Raw genomic sequence first — 22,193 nt, 5'->3', positions numbered from 1 at the left:
GACCACTGACTTGGAAGTCTAGCGACTGTGAAAGGCCAGACACAGACCATCGGCCGGCTGCCCATTTTCCATGAAGACTCATTCTCCTTAGAAAAAATGACATTGTTATACTTTTTCACACTTTAAATATTGCAGATATCTTGAGACCTGCAAAGCATATCTCATTGCATGCTCACATAAGAAGTATGGTTCCCAGAAGTGCTCCCATCCAACTTTTTTCACTTATTATACTGTCAGGTTTCCTCTTCTTTGAAACCACTAAACTTGGTTTCTGCAGTGCTGATCGTAACGTGGCATGCAAGGAAACTAAGAGGAAAGCCCTTCTCGAGCTCAAAGCCGGTCTCACAGACCCTTCAGGCCGGCTTTCGTCTTGGGTGGGAGAAGATTGCTGCAAATGGAGCGGTGTAGGCTGCAACAACGTAACTGGACGTGTGACCACGCTCAATCTCCGCAACGAATTTTCAGATGGCGAGGATGGAACATTGCTTGCATTTGGCGGTGTGATCAACCCTTCTTTGCTTGTATTGAAAGATTTGATTCGGTTGGATTTGAGCATGAATAACTTTGAAGGTGTTCGAATTCCAAACTTCATCGGATCACTAGAGAAATTGGAATACCTCAATCTCTCTAGTGCATCTTTCGGTGGAGTCATTCCCCAAAGTTTTGGAAACCTTTCAAGATTGCTTTCTCTAGACCTCAGCTATTATCTTTTTGAATCGATAGCGAATGATCTTCGATGGCTTCCAACTCTTTCTTCCTTAAAGTACCTAAACCTCGGAGGAGTAGACCTAAGCAAGGCTAAATCACGTTGGCTTCCCACTGTCAATATGCTACCTTCGCTCGTTGAATTGCATCTGCCCTCTTGTGGACTTTCCGTCCTTCCTCTCACCCTTCCTTCCATGAATTTCGCATCCCTTTCGGTTCTCGATCTCTCAAACAATGATTTCAACTCCACATTACCTCCCTGGTTGTTCAATCTGACTAAACTAGTCACCCTTGAAATGCACTCAGCCAATCTCCACGGAGCACTTCCAGAAACATTTGGTAGTTTGACATCTCTTCGGACGCTTGATTTGTCGGAAAACTCAAACATTGAAGGACCGTTGCCAAGAAGCTTGGGAATGCTATGCAGCTTGCAGACGGTGAATCTTCCTATCAACAAATTTACTGGTGAGATTACTGATTTCGTTGATAGTTTGTCTGCATGCACAAACAGCAGCTTAGAGAAGCTGGATTTGGGATATAACAGGCTGACAGGAAAACTGCCGGACTCTTTGGGAAATCTTAAAAGCTTAAGATTCCTCATATTGCGGTTTAACTCATTTCAGGGTTCAATCCCCAAATCGATCGGAAAGTTGAAATCTTTGGAGAGGTTGTACATTTCAAATAATCAAATGAGTGGGAGCATCCCTGAAGGTCTTGGGCAGCTCTCGTCGCTGGCTGCACTAGATATCTCGGAAAACACATGGGAAGGTTCGATTACAGAAGCTCATTTCATGAAACTTGGAAGCCTTACAGATGTTTCAATATATAAAAATAGCCCAAACATTTCCTTAGTTTTCGACATTAGTTCCGATTGGATACCTCCCTTTAAGCTGAGATACTTGAACATTAGGTCATGCCAACTAGGTCCTAAATTTCCTACATGGCTCAGAAATCAGACTGAGTTGGTCACTTTGGTACTCAACAATGCTAGGATTTCGGATACCATACCGCAGTGGTTTTGGCAGTTGGATTTCCAATTAGATCAACTAGATGTCGCTTATAATCAGCTAAGCGGCAGGGTGCCTAACTCATTACGATTCATCAGTCCTGGCACCGTTGATTTGAGTACAAACCGCTTCGAGGGCCCCCTCCCACTCTGGTCATCAAACATTACCATGTTGTATCTCAGAGATAATCTCTTTTCTGGGCCAATTCCTCGTGACATTAGTGAAGTAATGCCCTCTCTGACGGATCTAGACATTTCTCGGAACTCTTTGAATGGAAGCATTCCCCTGTCCATGGGTAATCTAAGCCAATTAACAACCATGGTTATCTCAAATAACCTGTTGACTGGTGAGATTCCTAACTTTTGGGACAGTATACCATCATTGTACATCCTAGATGTGTCGAATAACAGTCTTTCAGGTTCAATCCCACGATCCTTAACTTCTCTTACGTTACTCAGATTCTTGATACTCTCTAGCAACCACCTTTCGGGCAAACTTCCTTCCATGAAAAACTTCACTGACATGAGGAGTCTTGATCTTGGTGAGAACAATTTCTCTGGAGCTATTCCGGCTTCCATAGGAGAAAGCATGCCCTCTTTGTTGATTTTGCGTCTGAGGCTCAACTTGTTTAGAGGAAGCATCCCTTCGCAGTTATGTGGCCTTTCCAATCTCCACATATTGGACCTCTCACACAACAATCTCTCCGGAAATGTTCCCCGCTGCATAGGTAACTTAACTGGCTTCAGATCCGATCTCACAAATAAGGATACAGATGATTATCTTTACCAGGGAAGATTGAAGGTAGTGGCAAAAGGAAGGGTCCTTGAATATAACACTATCCTTTACCTTGTCAATAGTGTGGATCTCTCAGACAACAACTTGTCAGGAGAGATGCCTGTGGGGCTAGCATGCCTTACAAGGTTAGGCACCTTGAATCTGTCCATGAATCATTTGATAGGAAATATCCCAGCAAAGATCGGAGACTTGGAGCGGATAGAAACTCTTGACCTATCGAGCAACAAATTTTCGGGTCTAATTCCACAGAGCATGGTTTCTTTAACATTTCTGAATCATCTCAACTTGTCATACAACAACTTGTCCGGGAAAATCCCAACAAGCAATCAGTTTGAAACCTCCGATGCATCCATTTATGAAGGAAATGCCGGTCTTTGTGGGCATCCATTACCAAATTGCCAAGGCTACGAAGAAACACTTCAGGTTCCAGGTGGAGATGACGAGGATGATGACAGTAAGCTCGATAAGCTGTGGCTCCTATTCAGCATTGTGATAGGTTTCTGTTTCGGCTTCTGGGGAGTTTGCGGGACTTTGGTCATCAAGAAGTCTTGGAGATATGCGTATTTCAACTTCGTTGACAAGGTGTATGCATATGTATTAGCCATTCTGAAGAAAAGATCATAGAAACTGTCAAATGTGAAAGCATATATATGAATGCAAATAAGACCTGAAAATTGGTTGTTGTTCTCATTACTATTTTGGTAATAAAGAAGCATGAATATCTTATATAATTCATGAAATTTTATTCTTCTTTTCTGCGATTATATCCATGCATCGAACTTTTATTTTTCTGTAAAAAGAAAGTTTAGTGTGTTTTTGTAACGTCTGATTGTTTTTGTTTGATGATTTCGTGAGACATTCTACCGATTAATTAAATATTGAAGGCAAACTAGTGAAAATTTTAATTATAATTATGTTCTCTTCTAGAAAGACAATAAAGGACAACTATTCTCACCCAATCCTCACTCCTAGGCCTGATTTTTTGTTACATCGGATCGGAAGACATGTTTCCAATTTCAATCCAAAAAGTTTCGGGAATGCATATCATTTCTAATTTCAGAATCAAAATTTCGAAATTTCATAAACTCATGTTGAATTCGGTATTTTTGGAATCAGATTTATTTTTTGAATTTCAAAATTATGGGACTTATATGACTTCATCTACTGTTCTCCAGCAAGATAAAAAAAATGTCATCTCCATGGCTCTCTCTACAACAACAACAACAACAACAACAAAGCCTTTTCCCACTAAGTGGGGTCGGCTATATGAATCCTAGAACGCCATTGCGCTCGGTTTTGTGTCATGTCCTCCGTTAGATCCAAGTACTCTAAGTCTTTTCTTAGAGTCTCTTCCAAAGTTTTCCTAGGTCTTCCTCTACCCCTTCGGCCCTGAACCTCTGTCCCGTAGTCACATCTTCGAACCGGAGCGTCAGTCGGCCTTCTTTGCACATGTCCAAATCACCGGAGCCGATTTTCTCTCATCTTTCCTACAATTTCGGCTACTCCTACTTTACCTCGGATATCCTCATTCCCAATCTTATCCTTTCTCGTGTGCCCACACATCCCACGAAGCATCCTCATCTCCGCTACACCCATTTTGTGTACGTGTTGATGCTTCACCACCCAACATTCTGTGCCATACAACATCGTTGGCCTTATTGCCGTCCTATAAAATTTTCCCTTGAGCTTCAGTGGCCTACGACGGTCACACAACACGCCGGATGCACTCTTTCCATCCAGCTCGTATTCTATGGTTGAGATCTCCATCTAATTCTCCGTTCTCTTGCAAGATAGATCCTAGGTAGCGAAAACGGTCGCTTTTTGTGATCTTCGCTAGATTGCTCCGGTCATTAGTGTGGATAAGTATATAAATGGATAGAGATAGGAAAGCAAACACAAGATGTACGTGGTTCACCCAGATTGGCTACGTCCACGGAATAGAAGAGTTCTCATTAATTGTGAAGGGTTTACACAAGTACATAGGTTCAAGCTCTCCTTTAGTGAGTACAAGTGAATGATTTAGTACAAATGACATTAGGAAATATTGTGGGAGAATGATCTCGTAATCACGAAACTTCTAAGTATCGGAGTGTGGTGTCGTCTTGACTTGCCTTATCTGTCTCATAGGTAGATGTGGCATCTTCTCTGGAAGTACTCTTCCTCCATCAGGGGTGGTATCTTTAACTGGTGGAGATGCACAAGGTAATGTATCAATTTCACTTGAAGCTTACTTGTAGTTTCAGGCTTGGTCAAGCGCGATACAAACCATGTAGTAGGAGTCTCCCAAGTCGCCGAGCTAGGGGGTCTGCTGAAAGAGGTGACAGACAAGGTAAGCAATCAGAGCTCCGACTGATTGTTCACCTTCTCCCCATCTTGCAGCAGCATGAAGGATAAAGAGAAGAAAAATGAGAAGAGATGATATGAGATACTTTTGCTTTTGAAGAAGTAACTTTCCACAGGCTTATTCTTGAACTGAGCTGGAGGGTTTTCTGGTTTCCTCCAGAGTATAAGGCCGACTGAAGAATTTGAGGGTCAAAACAAGTCCATCAAATCTAGAGTACGTTCCACCCTGCTGATATGGGATACTTTTGCTTTTGACAGAGTAATGGATGTATCGGCACGTGTGCTGTTACGCTTGTCTCCACATGCTTCCTTGTATCCTTCGCACTTGCCCTATCTGTTCCTCAAGCAGATGCGGAATCTTCCCTAGAAACATAAGATGTTGAAGATGAGTACTCGAGAGCAATGCCAGGTAAGTAATCAGGTAAGGGGTTCCAGGCAGTCACTTCCTGGCTGGAAGCTTGATTCCAAGTGCTGACTGATTGCTCTCTTTCTCCTTGTCTTGCAGGTAAAAACAAGGCCAAAAGAAAAGACAGGGAAAAAGCATGATATGGGATACTCTTGCTTTTAACCCTGATGATATGAGATATTCTTGCTCTAGTATAGCTTGTTTGCAGAGGTATTATCGGGGGGAAAGAAAGCTGAATATTTCGAAAGGCTTCGTTGGGAGTGCCCTCTCAGATATGATGAAGGGTTGAGCATTTTTGCAGGTCTGCCTGTCCGTTGGGGATGGAGGTCGACATATATAGGAGTCTCCCTAACAACAAGTAGTAATGCTATTCCTTTACCCTGCTTGGTCATAGCACGGTTGTGGGAGCTGCCAGTTTCACATGTTTTAACTCTGTCAGAGCACTTTGAAAAAGTGGTCTGTGGTATCTGGCTCTCGAGATTCGGAGAACGATGCCTCTTCGATTTTTGAGAAAACAATCATGATGGGGGTCTGACTCTTGAGATTCGGAGAGCAGTGTCTCTTCGATTTTTGAGGAAGTAATCATGTTGGGAGTCTGGCTCTCAAGATTCGGAGGGCGGTGCCTCTTCGATTTTGGAGCAAGCAATCTTGTTGGGAGTGTTGTCTCGAATGTGAGTAAAGGTTGGACATGTTTGCTAGTCTACCTTGCCACGAAGCACAAAGGTTGACACACAGGGACTTTCCAATTATCCAGCAATGGTACTGTTCCTTTACCCTCTCTTCGATTTTGAGAAAGTAGTCATGTTGGGAGTCTGGCTCTCGAGATTCGGAGGACGGTGCCTCTTCGATTTTGGAGCAAGCAATCTTGTTGGGAGTGTTTTCTCGAATGTGAGTAAAGGTTGGGCATGTTTGCTAGTCTACCTTGCCACGAAGCACAGAGGTTGACACACAGGGACTTTCCAATTATCCGTACTGTTCATTTACCCTTGTGGGTAATAATATGGTAGCTAGACCTTCAAAATTTATGTGTCTAAACTTTGTTAGTGCTGTTTCTTTGCTATTCTTTTACCTTTCTTGGTCAGAGCGATGTAGTGGGAGCTGCAAGCTTCACGTGCTCAACTTTGGCAGAGAACTTTGGCAAAGTTATCTATGGTACCCATGAGTTATTGTTGCGTGTGGGAAGTGGGTGATTGAACAGTAAGATTCATGTGCTTTCTACTTCACCAGAAGTCTTCGACAAAATGCCCATAATTTCTGCAAAGCTGAGTGTGCGTGTGACAGGTGCTGACAAGGCTAGAAAAGTAGGTGCCTCTTCGATTTCTGAGATCGGCCCTCGTGGTCTCTGAGCAGCCCAGCTTTTGAGAAAGCGAGCGCCTCTTCAATTGATTCGGAGAACGATGCCTCATCGATTTTTGAGAAAGCAATCATGCTGGGGGTCTGGCTCTCGAGATTCGGGGAGCAGTGTCTCTTCGATTTTTGAGAAAGTAATCATGTTGGGAGAGTGGCTCTCGAGATTCGGAGGGCGGTGCCTCTTCGATTTTGGAGCAAGCAATCTTGTTGGGAGTGTTTTCTCGAATGTGAGTAAAGGTTGGGCATGTTTGCTAGTCTACCTTGCCACGAAGCACAGAGGTTGACACACAGGGACTTTCCAATTATCCAACAGTGGTACTGTTCCTTTACCCTTGTGGGTAATAATATGGTAGCTAGACCTTCAAAATTTATGGGTCTAAACTTTGTTAGTGCTGTTTCTTTGCTATTCTTTTACCCTTCTTGGTCAGAGCGGTGTAGTGGGAGCTGCAAGCTTCACGTGCTCAACTTTGGCAGAGAACTTTGGCAAAGTTATCTGTGGTACCCATGAGCTATTGTTGCGTGTGGGACTACTTCCACAGAAGTCTTTGACAGAATGCCCATAATTTCCGCAAAGCTGAGTGTGCGTGTGACAGGTGCTGACAAGGCTGGAAAAGTAGGTGCCTCTTCGATTTCTGAGATCGGCCCTCGTGGTCTCTGGGGAGCCCAGCTTTTGAGAAAGCGAGCGCCTCTTCGATTTCTGAGATCGGCCTTCGTGGTCTTTGAGCAGCCCAACTTTTGAGAAAGCAAACGCCTCTTCGATTTCTGAGATCAACCCTCGTGATCTCTAAGCAGCCCAACTTTTGAGAAAGCAAACGCCTCTTCGATTTCTGAGCAGGCGCCTCTTCGATTTCTGAAGCTCCGTCGAGTGCAGATTTTTATAGGGGCTGGCATTAAGTTCCAAAGCACACTTGAATCTCCACCAGTAGAAGCTTCATTCTTGCACTTCTAAGATCTTGATTTGTCCGACCTCTTCTCTCTTCAACACCTTTGAAAATGTCTGGCCCCTCCGACCGTCGTTTTGACTTGAACCTTGTTGAAAAGGCAGCCCCGCCTTCTCCAGACAACATATGGCGCCCATCCTTCGTCTCCCCAACTGGTCCTCTTACCGTTGGGGATTCCGTGATGAAGAATGATATGACCGCTGCGGTGGTGGCCAAGAACCTTCTCACTCCCAAAGATAACAGACTACTTTCCAAACGGTCTGATGAGTTAGCTGTTAAGGATTCGCTGGCTCTCAGTGTTCAGTGTGCAGGTTCTGTGTCTAATATGGCCCAACGCCTATTTGCTCGAACCCGCCAAGTTGAATCATTGGCGGCTGAAGTGATGAGTCTCAAACAGGAGATTAAAGGGCTCAAGCATGAGAATAAACAGTTGCACCGGCTCGCACATGACTATGCTACAAACATGAAGAGGAAGCTTGACCAGATGAAGGAAACTGATGGTCAGGTTTTACTTGATCATCAGAGATTTGTGGGTTTGTTCCAAAGGCATTTATTGCCTTCGTCTTCTGGGGCTGTACCGCGTAATGAAGCTCCAAATGATCAACCTCTGATGCCTCCTCCTTCTAGGGTTCTGTCCAGTACTGAGGCTCCAAATGATCCCCCTCCGGTGCCTTCTCTTTCTGGGGCTCTACCGACTGCTGAGACTTCTCCTAAGCAACCTTTGTGAAGGCTCCCTCTTGTGTGTTTATTTTGACTCATGTATATGTACATATTTGTAGCTTATCGGGGATATCAATAAATAAGCTTTCCTTCATTTCAACGTATTGTGTTAAATACACCAAAGCCTTATTCGCTAAGTTCTTTGAATTTTCTTTTGTTGAAGCTTGTATGTTGAAGCTTTCTGAGTGGAGCATGTAGGTTAGGGTAGTGTTCCCTTAATTTCCCGAGTGAGGAAAACTTCTCGGTTGGAGACTTGGAAAGTCCAAGTCACTGAGTGGGATCGGCTATATGAATCTTAGAACGCCATTGTGCTCGATCCTGTGTCATGTCCTTCGTTAGATCCAAGTACTCTAAGTCTTTTCTTAGAGTCTCTTCCAAAGTTTTCCTAGGTCTTCCTCTACCCCTTCGGCCCTGAACCTCTGTCCCATAGTCGCATCTTCTAATCGGAGCGTCAGTAGGCCTTCTTTGCACATGTCCAAACCACCGTAACCGATTTTCTCTCATCTTTCCTTCAATTTCGGCTACTCCTACTTTATCCCGGATATCCTCATTCCTAATCTTATCCTTTCTCGTGTGCCCACACATCCAACGAAGCATCCTCATCTCCGCTACACCCATTTTGTGTACGTGTTGATGTTTCACCGCCCAACATTCTGTGCCATACAGCATCGCCGGCCTTATTGCCGTCCTATAAAATTTTCCCTTGAGCTTCAGTGGCATACGGCGGTCACACAACACGCCGGATGCACTCTTCCACTTCATCCATCCAGCTTGTATTCTATGGTTGAGATCTCCATCTAATTCTCCGTTCTTTTGCAAGATAGATCCTAGGTAACGAAAACGGTCGCTCTTTGGTATTTCTTGATCTCCGATCCTCACCCCTAACTCGTTTTGGCCTCCATTTGCACTGAACTTGCACTCCATATATTCTGTCTTTGATCGGCTTAGGCGAAGACCTTTAGATTCCAACACTTCTCTCCAAAGGTTAAGCTTTGCATTTACCCCTTCCTGAGTTTCATCTATCAACACTATATCGTCTGCGAAAAACATACACCAAGGAATATCATCTTGAATATGTCCTGTTAACTCATCAATTACCAACGCAAAAAGGTAAGGACTTAAGGATGAGCCTTGATGTAATCCTACAGTTATGGGAAAGCTTTCGGTTTGTCCTTCATGAGTTCTTACGGCAGTCTTTGCTCCTTCATACATATCCTTTATAGCTTGGATATATGCTACTCGTACTCCTTTCTTCTCTAAAATCCTCCAAAGAATGTCTCTTGGGACCCTATCATACGCTTTTTCCAAATCTATAAAGACCATGTGTAAATCCTTTTTCCCATCTCTATATCTTTCCATCAATCTTCGTAAGAGATAGATTGCCTCCATGGTTGAGCGCCCTGGCATGAACCCGAATTGGTTGTCCGAAACATGTGTCTCTTGCCTCAATCTATGCTCAATGACTCTCTCCCAGAGCTTCATTGTATGGCTCATTAGCTTAATACCCCTATAGTTCATGCAATTTTGTACGTCGCCCTTATTCTTGTAAATAGGCACCAAAGTGCTCGTTCGCCACTCATTTGGCATCTTCTTCGTTTTCAAAATCCTATTGAAAAGGTCAGTGAGCCATGTTATACCTGTCTCTCCCAAAAGTTTCCACACTTCGATTGGTATATCGTCTGGGCCTATTGCTTTTTTATGCTTCATCTTCTTCAAAGCTACAACCACTTCTTCCTTCCGGATTCGACGATAAAAAGAGTAGTTTCTACACTCTTATGAGTTACTCAACTCCCCTAAAGAAGCACTCATTTCATGTCCTTCATTGAAAAGATTATGAAAATAACCTCTCCATCTGTCTTTAACCGCGTTCTCTGTAGCAAGAACATTTCCATCCTCATCCTTGATGCACCTCACTTGGTTTAGGTCCCTTGTCTTCTTTTCCCTTGCTCTAGATAGTTTATAGATATCCAACTCTCCTTCTTTGGTATCTAGTCGTTTATACATATCGTCGTAAGCCGCTAACTTAGCTTCTCTGACAGCTTTCTTCGCCTCTTGCTTCGCTTTTCTATACCTTTCACCATTTTCATCGGTCCTCTCCTTGTATAAGGCTTTACAACATTCCTTCTTAGCCTTCACCTTTATTTGTACCTCCTCATTCCACCACCAAGATTCCTTTTGGTGTGGGGCAAAGCCCTTGGACTCTCCTAACAATATAAAATTTTATAGTTCTCAAATTCTCATTTTTTATGTAATATATTCTGTAGGGAGTTGTAATTGACAAAATAGTTACATATTTGAGTACATGTATAATAAATCGAAAGTCAATAAGTACTATGTAAAAGAGTTATGCAAGTTTCAGAATTTGATATTGAATTTAGAATATAAAAACATTCCAATTCCTATCCATTTTTTTTTTCGGATTTCAAAAGTTTGAATTTGAATTGGACAGAATCTTTGTAATATTTCAACTCAAATCGGTCGGAATTGGATATTCCAAGTTGCACCCCTACTCATGCCAAAACCAAAACCCTTGAAACTTGTAAACAAAAAAAACTCTTCCCACTCATCACTTACGCCAAAACCAAAATACTCGTTTCATTCAAACAACAAGACTTACTCCCTCCAAACCCTCAAAACCCAAACTCCTTATGAAACCATTATTTTGAATATTTACTTGTGTTGTACGTTTGGAGAAATTTTGATTCGAGAAAATTTTCGACATACCAGGACAGGAAAGCTTATTGAAATTTCGGTGTCCATAAGCGGAAAACAAGCAGCACGTTTCGGTCAGGACTAACTGAGTACAAACAAAAATATGTTCTCTAAACCCGACTTCCACAGAAGCTTCCGGCCTTGTCTAACGCAGCTCTTACATTTGGCAGCTGACTGCTGCAAACAACTGGTGTTACTTCAATACTTTTCCTGTTAATCTCTCCAACATAGAAAAATTCTTAAATTTTAAGCTAGAAGACATGATATGTGTACATTAAGGGATAGCACTGACTTGGGAAATCTTTGGACGATCGTACTAGTGTCGATTCTCATAGCATTAAGGATAGCCTCGACAACGCGGTTGTTATAGGTGACCCGATTATATGACGAGATTCTTACTTACAATCGGGTATGAATTTCCTTAACTCTACGGCACTTACGTGGTATATCTCCAAAGACACGGGAGTTGCTGTCATTAAACGGGGAAGATGTAGAAGTTATTGGCCTTGGTTTTGAGCGGTGAGGTACACCATTGACTTGTAAGTCTTTTGTTTTTGTTTTCTTATCAGAGACATGGAAATTTTCGTAACAGCAACATTATGGTTTCACTTCTAAGTGTTTCCATGACGGCACATAATTTGGAACATCTAAAAGAGGAGACAATCTCCTATTTATACATGGCATTTTTCTCTTTTTATACTGCAGACTCATCTTTTGTACTACAAATCATCCAATTGCACGCTCACATTCGAAATATGTGTCAGACTAGTGTTTCCACCCAACTTCTTTCACTTATTTTGCTATCAGGAATTCTATACCTTGAAACTGTTAAGCTCGGTCTCTGCAGCGTTGATCATAACGTGGGATGCCTGGATTTTGAGAGGAAAGCCCTTCTTGAGGTCAAACAAGGCCTCGTTGATCCTTCAGACAGGCTTTCATCTTGGACGGGAGAAGATTGCTGCAAATGGCGGGGTGTAGGCTGCAACAAAAAAACTGGACGTGTGACCAGGCTCAATCTTCACAACGAATATGTAGATGGTTTGGACGGTGAAGATGGAGCAATGCATGCATTAGGTGGTGAGATCAACCGTTCTTTGCTTGTTTTGAAAGATTTGATTTATTTGGATTTGAGCATGAATAACTTCGAAGGTGTTCGAGTTCCAAGTTTCATGGGATCACTAGAGAAGCTTGAATACCTCAATCTCTCTGGTGCATCTTTTGGTGGGGTCATTCCCCATAATCTCGGAAATCTTTCGAGATTGCTTTTTCTAGACCTCAGCAATAATTTTTTTGAACCGAATGCGACTGACCTTCGATGGCTTCCAACTCTTTCTTCCTTAAAGTTCCTCAACTTGGGAGGAGTGGATCTTAACAAGGTTGCATCCTCTTGGCTTCCCACTGTTAATATGCTCCCTTCACTTGTTGAACTGCATTTGCCCTCTTGTCAACTTTCCATCCTTCCTTTCGCTCTTCCTTTTATAAATTTCACATCCCTTTCGGTTCTCGATCTCTCTACCAATAATTTCAACTCCACATTACCTCCTTGGTTGTTCAATCTGACTAAACTAGTCAGCATTGACCTAAACTCCAATAATCTCCGTGGAGCACTTCCAGAAACATTTGGTAGTTTGAAGTCTCTCCAGACGCTTGATTTGTCTCAGAATTCAGACATTGAAGGTCAGTTGCCACGAAGCTTGGGAACGCTATGCAATTTGCAGGCACTGAAACTTTCTATCAACAGAATTACTGGTGAGATTACTAATTTTGTTGATAGTTTGTCTTCATGCGCAAATATCAGCTTACAGAGGTTGGATTTGGGATATAATAACCTGACAGGAAAACTGCCTGATTCTTTGGGACATCTTAAAAATTTAAGATCTCTCGAATTGTGGCACAACTCGTTTCAGGGTTCAGTTCCAACATCCATTGAAAACTTAAAATCTTTGGAGGAGTTTTACATTGCATACAATCAACTGACGACGATCCCAGAAAGTCTCGGTCAACTCTCATCGCTGGTTGCGCTAGATATCTCGGAAAACACATGGGAAGGTGTCATTACAGAAGCTCATTTGGCGAAACTTCGAGGCCTAAAGGATTTATCCATAAAAAAGGGATCTCAAAACGTTTCTCTGCTTTTCGACATTAGTCCTGATTGGATACCTCCTTTCAAGTTGAAATACTTGGCAATCCGATCATGCAAACTTGGTCCCAAATTTCCTACATGGCTCAGAAATCAGAATGAGCTGGTTACTGTGTTACTCAGTAATTGCAGGATTTCCGACACCATACCAGACTGGTTTTTGCAGTTGGATTTGCAATTGGATGAATTCGATGTTTCTTTCAACCAACTAAGTGGCAGGGTGCCGCATTCATTAAGATTCACCTTTCCCTCCACTTTTGATTTGAGTTCAAACCGCTTTGAGGGTCCCCTCCAACTCTGGTCATCAAATATTACCATGCTGTATCTTAATGATAATCAATTTTCTGGGCCAATTCCTCGTAAACTTGGTGATGCAATGCCCTCGCTGACAGATCTAGACCTTTCGAGGAACTCTTTGAATGGAAGCATTCCCCTGTCCATAGGCAATCTACGCCAATTGATGACCATTGTTGTCTCGAATAACCAATTGTCGGGTGAGATTCCTCATTTTTGGAACAATATGCCATTATTGTACATCCTAGATGTGTCAAATAACAGTCTTTCAGGTTCAATCCCAAGTTCCTTAGGTTCTCTCATTTCACTTAGATTCTTGATACTCTCTAGCAACAACCTTTCGGGCGAACTTCCTTCGTTGAGAAACTGCACCGACATGAGGAGTCTTGATCTTGGTGAGAACAAGCTGTCTGGAGCTATTCCGGCTTCCATAGGAGAAAACATGCTCTCTTTGTTGATTTTACGCTTGAGGTTCAACTCGTTTAGTGGAAACATCCCTTCGCAATTATGCGGCCTTTCCAATCTCCACATATTGGACCTCTCTCACAACAATCTTTCCGGAAATATTCCACGCTGCATAGGTAACTTGGCTGGCTTCAGATCGGAATTCACAGATAAAGATACACAAGACTATCTTTACCAGGGAAGATTGAAGGTAGTGGCTAAAGGAAGAGTGCTCGAATATGACTCCATCCTTTACCTTGTCAACAGTGTTGATCTCTCGGACAATAACTTGTCAGGAGAGATGCCTGTGGGGCTAACGAGCCTTATAAGGTTAGGCACCTTGAATCTGTCCATGAATCATTTGACAGGAAATATCCCAGCAGAGATCGGAATCTTGGAGCGGATAGAAACTCTTGACCTATCAAGCAACAAACTTTCGGGTCCAATTCCACAGACCATGGTTTCTTTAACATTTTTGAATCATCTCAACTTGTCATACAACAACTTGTCCGGGAAAATCCCAACAAGCAACCAGTTTGAAACCTTCATTGATCCATCCATTTATGAAGGCAATGCCGGTCTCTGCGGGCATCCATTACCAACCGATTGCCAAGGCAACAAAGAAACACCTCCGGCTCCAAGTGCAGATGGGGAGGATGATGACGGTAAGTCCGATAGGCTATGGTTCATCTTCAGCGTGGTGATAGGTTTCTGTTTCGGGTTCTGGGGAGTTTTCGGGACTTTGGCCGTCAAGAAGTCTTGGAGATATGCCTACTTTTGCTTCGTTGACAAGGTGAAGTATGCTGTGCTTGATTTTTTCTCAGCCATTGCTACTTATCTGCAGAAAAGATCATAGATTTTAGAAGAAGCTGTCAACTGTGAAAGCTTATTTAAGCAAATAAAGATGTTTAATATTTTCCCTTTCCTTCATGAATTTGTAAGCGTGGTTTCAATGTCCTTTATGTTTTGCTTGTAAGTCAAGACACATATTCTACAATATTACTCTACAAATCTCTATTTGTACCCTAAATTAATCTAAAAGTAACTTTCGTTACAAAAGTTGACAGAATAACACGTGATCACTTTCTAAAAGACATTTCGATGGCTCGTGTACTTGATAAAAATGCTTTTAATATATTAGAATTTGACCACTTTTGTCTAAGAGTAGGCATTTATGCTAGAAGGCGAACAAAATTGACCAAACCCAAATTTGGTTGATTCAAAGAACGAATCTGCACGTTATGGACTAATGTGCGACAAAAAAACGTTTGAAGACCAAAATTGAACAACCACTAAAACTCCGGGAAATTTTTGTAATTAGCGGCTTTTCCCGTTTTATTACCGTTGAGATCTTCCTACCAAAATCCTTCATCAACATTTGCTTTGTCCATTATCCGTTCCCACCACAGAGCAGCGGCGGAACAACATGCCTCTCTGCTTCCTCTCCGTCCGTCCTCTTCCCCCTCGCCTCATCGCCTGCCACGTGTCCCCAGTCGCAGTGCGCCCTTGGCCGTCTGCTTCAGCACCACCACAAGTACCAGCAGCACTACCTTCTCTGAGTTCTCTCTCACTAAGCGCTAGCTCGACTCCGCAGCCGCTAACCTGCGCCCTCCACTGCCCTCACTTCGAATCGTAACTCTCAGCTCAAATCCCCTTTAATTTATTTTCTCATAATAATTGTTCGATTTAATTTGAATTTTATTGCTGGGTGTATAATCAGGTGCTCCGGGTGTACGCACTAGTCCAATCTCCACCGTCCGGTCATCGTCGACGAGGCGTCGGAGTTCTTCAAGACAGTTGGAGTCTCAGATTTCACTTTTGACAGTTGCCAAATTGGTATTACTTTACTACTTTCCCCCCATAAATTCGTAAAGTTTAGGGCTTTTTTTTTTTTAATTTAAGTAAAAAGAATCATCCTTCTGGTATTAATTAGGGTTTTGATCCTGATATTATTTGGGTTTGTTGTTAGTGGGGATGGCGGTCCCAATCCTAATGACTTTATATTTGATCCTTTAATCTTTGGATTAGTGTTAAAATTTTATATTTTTAGTTTAATTTGAATTTTCTTTCTGTTTTTGCAGCTCATCATCCAAAGAGGTATGAAGTTATTGCTATGATATTTTATGAATTAGATTAATTATTCTCTGCTCTCTGATTATTCCATCCCGTCTTGCTTTACCTTGATTCATTGTTACCATTTCTTCCTCTACCTAATTAGGGATTAATATTTCAACAGGATTGCAAGGATTTGTTGTCTAGCAAGGCTTGGCACTTGGAAAAAGCCCGTGGCTATAATTTTAGTCCTGGAACCCCGAGGTGTTTTTCGGTTTCTTTTCTTTTGACTCCCGTCTTGTTACATTAATTGGATTGAAATTCAGGATTGTTTATTTTTTTGATATATTATCAAGATTCCTTCAAACGCTACCTTCGTTCTGGTTCTTATCGAGGCATACTTCTAAAAATATCCAAGCTGTTTGATTCATAGCATATATTATACTTTTAATTTGATCGTTGTTCATTTCCCATGATTGCGGCATTGAGGTTTTAGCCGTGTTCAAGAGGGGCAAGGGAAGCCTGAAGAAAAAGAGAACAGGAATAAAGAAGAAGAAACGCTTGTAAACAATTCTGAAACTAGGATTTTGCAGTGACTTTCAGTGATGACCACTTGAACTTTTTCTGTGGTTATTACAAGAAGACGAGTGGGAGAACCTTGTAGAGAGATTGTAACAAAACCAATTCTTCGGTGTTGTCTGCCCTTTTGTAGAAAGGGATTTTGTTCACCGTCGGCTGAAACATGTGTAAAGTGAATAGTTACAAATGAATGAAATTGCACTCTGTTGTATATCTAGCTGACTCCTTTTGAATTGGATAAAAAGAATAAATAATTGAGTAGGAAACTTCAAAAGATGAAGAATACATTGTCTTCCATCAGGAAAGCTGCTAGTTCATTGGTTGAGGTGAAGACGTTTTCAGCTCCCCTTCTCTCTGCCTGCAGATTTTGCGAGATGTGGAAAGGCATTCAAAATGTTGTAGGCTATTAAATCCTGCCTGGTTAAGATCCCAACCACTGGAGGCACCTACAAATGGAGCAAACATCGAGGTTAGTGATTTGGCCTTTACAAAAAGTATAGTGTACCGTCTTGAATAACTATGCTCAATCGACAGAATAAATATGCTCGTGCAGAAGTAAACTGTAACTCTCGTTAACAAGTGCATGGTGTTTCTTAAAATGAGAATGGTTGACAACTCACCTGAGATGCTTCATAATTTGGCACAACGAGCAAATGGCGAAGTCCCACTTGCCTGAAAAGCACCATAGCTTTTGCCACTGACATGCCTTCCATCACTGTGTATGGTGTTCTATTGGTGAGTGGATGCAGATCTACATACATCTCCATTTCATCTTTTGTCACAGCCACCTCCTCGATCTTCCATTCCCTCTCGGCCAACTCAACGGAGGTAAATTTCTCTCTAACTTCCCACACCTCTGTTCTTCTTTTCTCTCTTAGGAACCATTTCTTTTTCAGCACCTGAAGAAGGTGAGCTCGAAGAATTAGTCCATGTACTGTTGCCCCAACTGCCAATCCCATTGGTGGCACCACTCCTTCTACAACAGGGAAACCATTGTGTGTGCTGTTTCTCAGGACCTCCACAATACGATCCACCTTTTCAATTCCACGGAGGGTTACTACTGGCGGTTTGGCATCAGCGAGCTCACCTACAGTCAGATTTCTCATCCACGGTTCTGGATGTGCCTCCAAGAAAGGCAAACCTTTTAAGTGCAGTATAATCTCATAGATGCTTGGATTGAAACTGTCTCCAACAGTTTTGGCAATTAGAAGGACAAGCATTGTTATGGGTAGTAAGAGGAGGTTGTTGGTGAGCTCAAGAAATATGACACATAACGAAACAGTCATCCTCATTGACCCTGCCATTAGGGAAGCTGCACCAAGAACAGCGAAAAGCCCCTGGTCAATGCTCGTATATGATTGCATGGCAATTCCAAGCAGACGGCCATAAGCTGAGCCCATAAGGATGATGGGGAGGAACAGTCCAGACGGCACAGCGATTCCAAAGGTAAACAATCCTAAGATGCAATATAGTACGAAGAAGATTAGGAGGGATAAAGGATGATACTCAGTAGAAGTGTTTGTCGAAAAGATGTTTCGAACTGCATCATCATTAGTGGCAAGGAGAAGAGTAGCTAGGTCATTGTAGTGGCCATCTGGGCAGTTGAACTTTTTGTAGTTTCCAGATCCTTCATTGGTGGGACAGGCAGACTCCGAAAGAGAGGAGTCACAGGGTGTGCATTCGACAAGGAAAGGGAGACCGTATAGGCATCCAGAAGTAAAGAGTGATACAGTGAGACTGAGGAGGATCTTGTGAACTTTCCCCTTCCTGCCAGAAGAGTAAATCAAGAAGTAATTAGTATCGAATTGACATCGTGTTGTGTCAGTTTTCGTATTTGGTTTAGGGTTGCTTACTGATTTATGAGGTTGTATAGTCTGAGAATCTTGTGGAGAAGATAGTTGTACAGGCTTCCCAAAACTCCACCAATAATGCCAATTACAGCTACGGGGATGATATCCCACGCATTGTACGTCACAGTAACGGTGCTTACATCGAACATGATAAGCCCTCCTTTCCCGAAAAGCCCACATTCCCCAGAATTGCATATTTCGATAAAAGCTCTAAGCACCACCACCACAATAGCTGTGCTGAAGAAAGTTCTCCAGAGAAGGGCACTCCTCCACCATGTTGCCACCTCTTCAAGGGCAAACAGTACACCACCCACAGGAGCTCGGAAAGCTGCACATACCCCAGAGGCAGCGCCACAGGTAATGAGATCTCGGCGGTCACGATCATTATTGAAGTAGCGGAGCCAGCGCCATTTAATACGGTGATTGTCAGGTCCCCCTTGACCTAATAAGGAAGCAATGCAGCTTCCAATGTGCACAAGAGGTCCTTCTTTTCCAAGATCTAGGCCTGCAGAAACAGCCCCAATGCTTCCGAATATCTGCAGGATGAAAGTTTTTCGTGCCACTTAGCTTAATAAATTATGACATACTTTCCTAAGAGTAATCTAATAGAGAAGTCACTGAAATTAAATGCAAACAATGTTCAATTTGCAAAAGAAAATCCACCTTGACAATCATCGTTGTCGCACCAAACATATTCGGTGTGTCAACTCCGTTGAGATATGCTTTGATTTCAGGTATACCAGGTCCAGCTGCAGTCGGAGCAAAGCACACGCAGAGAACAGAAGCAATAGCGGTCAGCACAAGATTGGCCCCAGCTATAAAGATGAAGCCCATCAGGTACCTACACCACACAATTCCCATATTGTTTATGCGATCATAGGCATTTCAACGGACTATACATGATATCTGGATTGTAGTAGCTGAATACGACATTGAAAGTTGGGTAGAAATACAGGGGAATACAACAAACCTCTCTTTCTCTATGAAACTAACCGCGGCAAGAAGCTTGTAGCCGGCAATATTCTCAACAGCGAGGTTAATGAGGGTGGCAATTATACCAGTTAGGAGTCCAACAAGGCAGGCAAGGATCCATTTCAAAAATACATACTGCAAGACTTGGACTTTGGATCTGCTTCTCCAATCATGCTTAAACAGTTCGTTCTCGTTGATCCTGCATCAAACCAACTTCAATTCAATGTGATGAAGATCAACACAATAAGGATTCAGATGCTTCTTTTAGATGAAACTAGAAACGGATCGTTTAAAGTCGTTACTCGTAGTCCAAGCTCTCGATATGGGAGACCTTGGCTCCAACCATAGCCAGTGGAGTGGAAGAAAGTGTTCGGTTTCTCTTGAGGAGTGGTTGCTGGAGAGAAATGCTCTCTGGATCTCTTTCTTCCGCACCGGTTTCTTGCATGGTTTGCGGAATCGCCGCTTCTGCATGGTGGTTCGAGTGTTCCGCCATGGGGCTCGTGGAAGCTGCAGAGTGAGAGGAACAGAAACTGAAAGCTCACAAACTCTTGTGTCTGAAGTGGTACAGCAACTCTTATTGGCTACGAATGTTGGATTGGCCAGAAGCTGAGAGCTACCGGTATCATGCCATCTATATAATATTTATAATTAAATATACAGACACTTGTTCTATCTTTGTACGTACATGCCAACATTGGTGATGTAGGCTTGGACGTTTGGAAATAAATGATTTGAGCAATCTCATAATTTTCTACCAATTGTGTCACCAATGATAATCCATATGATGATCATCTTCTTGCATGTTGGTCAATGATGAATGTGTATTGCATATTGGCTTCGTAATAGTATTAGGGTGGAACTTTAACTTAATTTTTTGTATCAGAGCAGGTTGTTTACGTATAAATTTCAAATGTCACATGTGCTCTACATCATCCAATTTGTGTTGTCCATGTGTTTAGTTTGAAAATTCCTCTCTCAAGTAAGGCGCGTGCTAAGAATGAATCGCACTTTGATGAAGATGAGACCTTGCATGTGCTTATCATAAGTTGGGCTATTCTGTATATTAATAATTTTTGAACGGAGCTTGGCTGCTGAAAAATCAACAGCAGCTCCTGTTGCTAGCGAATAACAGGTGGACACAAGTCCAAGTAATTGATTTTTTAATCACAAATTGAATACGTGCCTATCCATGATTTGTTAGCAATAGGAACTGCTGCTGATTTTTTCAACGCCAAGCTTTCTCCATAATTTTTCGGGTTGATATCGACTCTATTGATTTTAAACACATGACAGCTACGCATTACACATGACTTGTGTTGTAGGTGAAGTATGATAATTAATTTACATATGTATCATCCATATCCTGATCTGAAACTGCTCTAATCCGCATCCAGACCAGATCACCACAAATGTGGGATCCCCATGGGCAGATACACGTGTCAAAATATGACCCCCCAGATCGCACAGATAAACGGTAGATTTCAAATGTGACCTTTGGGGTGATTGAAAAGGCAGTTTATCCGTTTCAATTATTAAAAATATGGGATTTGGATTTTGTATAGTTGTTGTCGAACCGCATTCGAATTTGGAATTTGGTTTTCATGTTTGAATTCGATGAAAATGGACCGGCAGCAATGTTGCGGGGATACGCAAGTGGACATGTGTAGGAATCCAACTCCATCCGTCTTCGTGAAAAGAAGACGAATAAAATCATGGTCGATATATTGTATTTTAGTTCAATAATTTAAGGTTATGAGATGATAAACTTATTTTAAACTAAGATGCAATGTTGGCGTTGATGTAAAAGTTCTATGGTACATTGCTTTTTTAGGTGCTGGATATTCCGCACAATTTCATATATTGGATTTAGCTACAATACTTACACATATTTAATATAATCCATATCTCGTTGGTCAGATAGTGATTTCATTAAATACATATATTTATATGAATTATATCTATAGATAGTGATTGTATTAAATCATAAAAAAATTGAATTTAGATCAAGGGATTGTGGTAAAAACTCCACAACTTGTGGCTGTAGTTTAGTGGTAAGAATTCCACGTTGTGGCCGTGGAGACCTGGGCTCGAATCCCAGCAGCCACACCACTAAGATTTTATTTTTTGTGTTTCTTTATTTTACTATTGACCCGACGCATGTCTCCACGAAAATGGACCAAAATAGGTAATATGACGATATTGTAGAAATTTACAAAAATGAAAAAAAAAAAGTGGGTTGTGATGTAAAATTGTGAGAATGAATGTTCATAGTAGTGTATTTGTTATTGGAGTGTGATATACACACACCATTTTTTACTTCTCCCACACCTTTTTTGTTTTCGACCGTCGGATCAGATGAATTGAAGAAGATCAACGGACAAAAATTAAGAAGGGGTGTGAGAAGTAAAAAGAGATGTGTGGATAGCACATCCCTTGTTATTATGTGAAGTTTTCAAAAAAGCACTAAGATTTTATTTTTTGTGTTTCTTTATTTTACTATTGACCCGACGCATGTCTCCACGAAAATGGACCAAAATAGGTAATATGACGATATTGTAGCAATTTACAAAAATGAAAAAAAAAAGTGGGTTGTGATGTAAAATTGTGAGAATGAATGTTCATAGTAGTGTATTTGTTATTGGAGTGTGATATACACACACCATTTTTTACTTCTCCCACATCTTTTTTGTTTTCGACCGTCGGATCAGATGAATTAAAGAAGATCAACGGACAAAAATTAAGAAGGGGTGTGAGAAGTAAAAAGAGATGTGTGGATAGCACATCCCTTGTTATTATGTGAAGTTTTCAAAAAAGCCAAAATAGTTTGTTATTGTGTGAAATTTTCAAAAATGTCATAGTAGTTTGTTATTATGTTAAGTTTTC

The 22,193-nt window shown here is 41.8% G+C and overlaps 2 protein-coding genes, 1 non-coding gene and 1 pseudogene across 4 annotated transcripts; 3 read left to right on the top strand and 1 right to left on the bottom strand.

The window, feature by feature from the left end:
* Window positions 1–14,782, top strand: LOC126612606 (receptor-like protein EIX2). Its single transcript, XM_050281068.1, has 2 exons — window positions 1–2,845; window positions 14,401–14,782. The coding sequence occupies exons 1-2, from the start codon at window positions 186–188 to the stop codon at window positions 14,711–14,713; spliced, it is 2,973 nt and encodes a 990-aa protein (XP_050137025.1). The 5' UTR covers window positions 1–185; the 3' UTR covers window positions 14,714–14,782.
* A 373-nt stretch (window positions 14,783–15,155) lies between these two features.
* LOC126612199 (uncharacterized) lies at window positions 15,156–20,068 on the top strand (annotated as a pseudogene).
* LOC126612198 (chloride channel protein CLC-b-like) lies at window positions 16,594–19,803 on the bottom strand. Of its 2 annotated transcripts, XR_007618983.1 has the most exons (7): window positions 19,613–19,803; window positions 19,309–19,509; window positions 19,002–19,179; window positions 18,342–18,874; window positions 17,109–18,255; window positions 16,775–16,934; window positions 16,594–16,644 (listed from the first exon to the last, which is right to left on the bottom strand). XR_007618983.1 is itself a non-coding variant. In XM_050280551.1 (6 exons), exons 1-6 carry the CDS (start codon window positions 19,801–19,803, stop codon window positions 16,827–16,829), a joined length of 2,358 nt encoding a protein of 785 aa, XP_050136508.1. In that variant the 3' UTR covers window positions 16,653–16,826. The 2 variants fall into 2 exon arrangements, 1 of the variants encoding a protein (XP_050136508.1); XM_050280551.1 differs by lacking the exon at window positions 16,594–16,644 and having other exon boundaries at window positions 16,653–16,934.
* Window positions 20,069–21,344: 1,276 nt separating the features above from the next.
* Window positions 21,345–21,416, top strand: TRNAH-GUG (transfer RNA histidin (anticodon GUG)). Its single transcript has one exon. It is a non-coding gene; the product is annotated as a tRNA-His (tRNA).
* The last annotated feature ends 777 nt before the right edge of the window (window positions 21,417–22,193 follow it).

The sequence above is a fragment of the Malus sylvestris genome, chromosome 17 (assembly GCF_916048215.2).
Source record: "Malus sylvestris chromosome 17, drMalSylv7.2, whole genome shotgun sequence".
Taxonomy (NCBI): domain Eukaryota; kingdom Viridiplantae; phylum Streptophyta; class Magnoliopsida; order Rosales; family Rosaceae; genus Malus; species Malus sylvestris.
The sequence above is the reverse complement of the archived record's forward strand: the minus strand, read 5'-3'. Positions and strand labels throughout refer to the sequence as shown.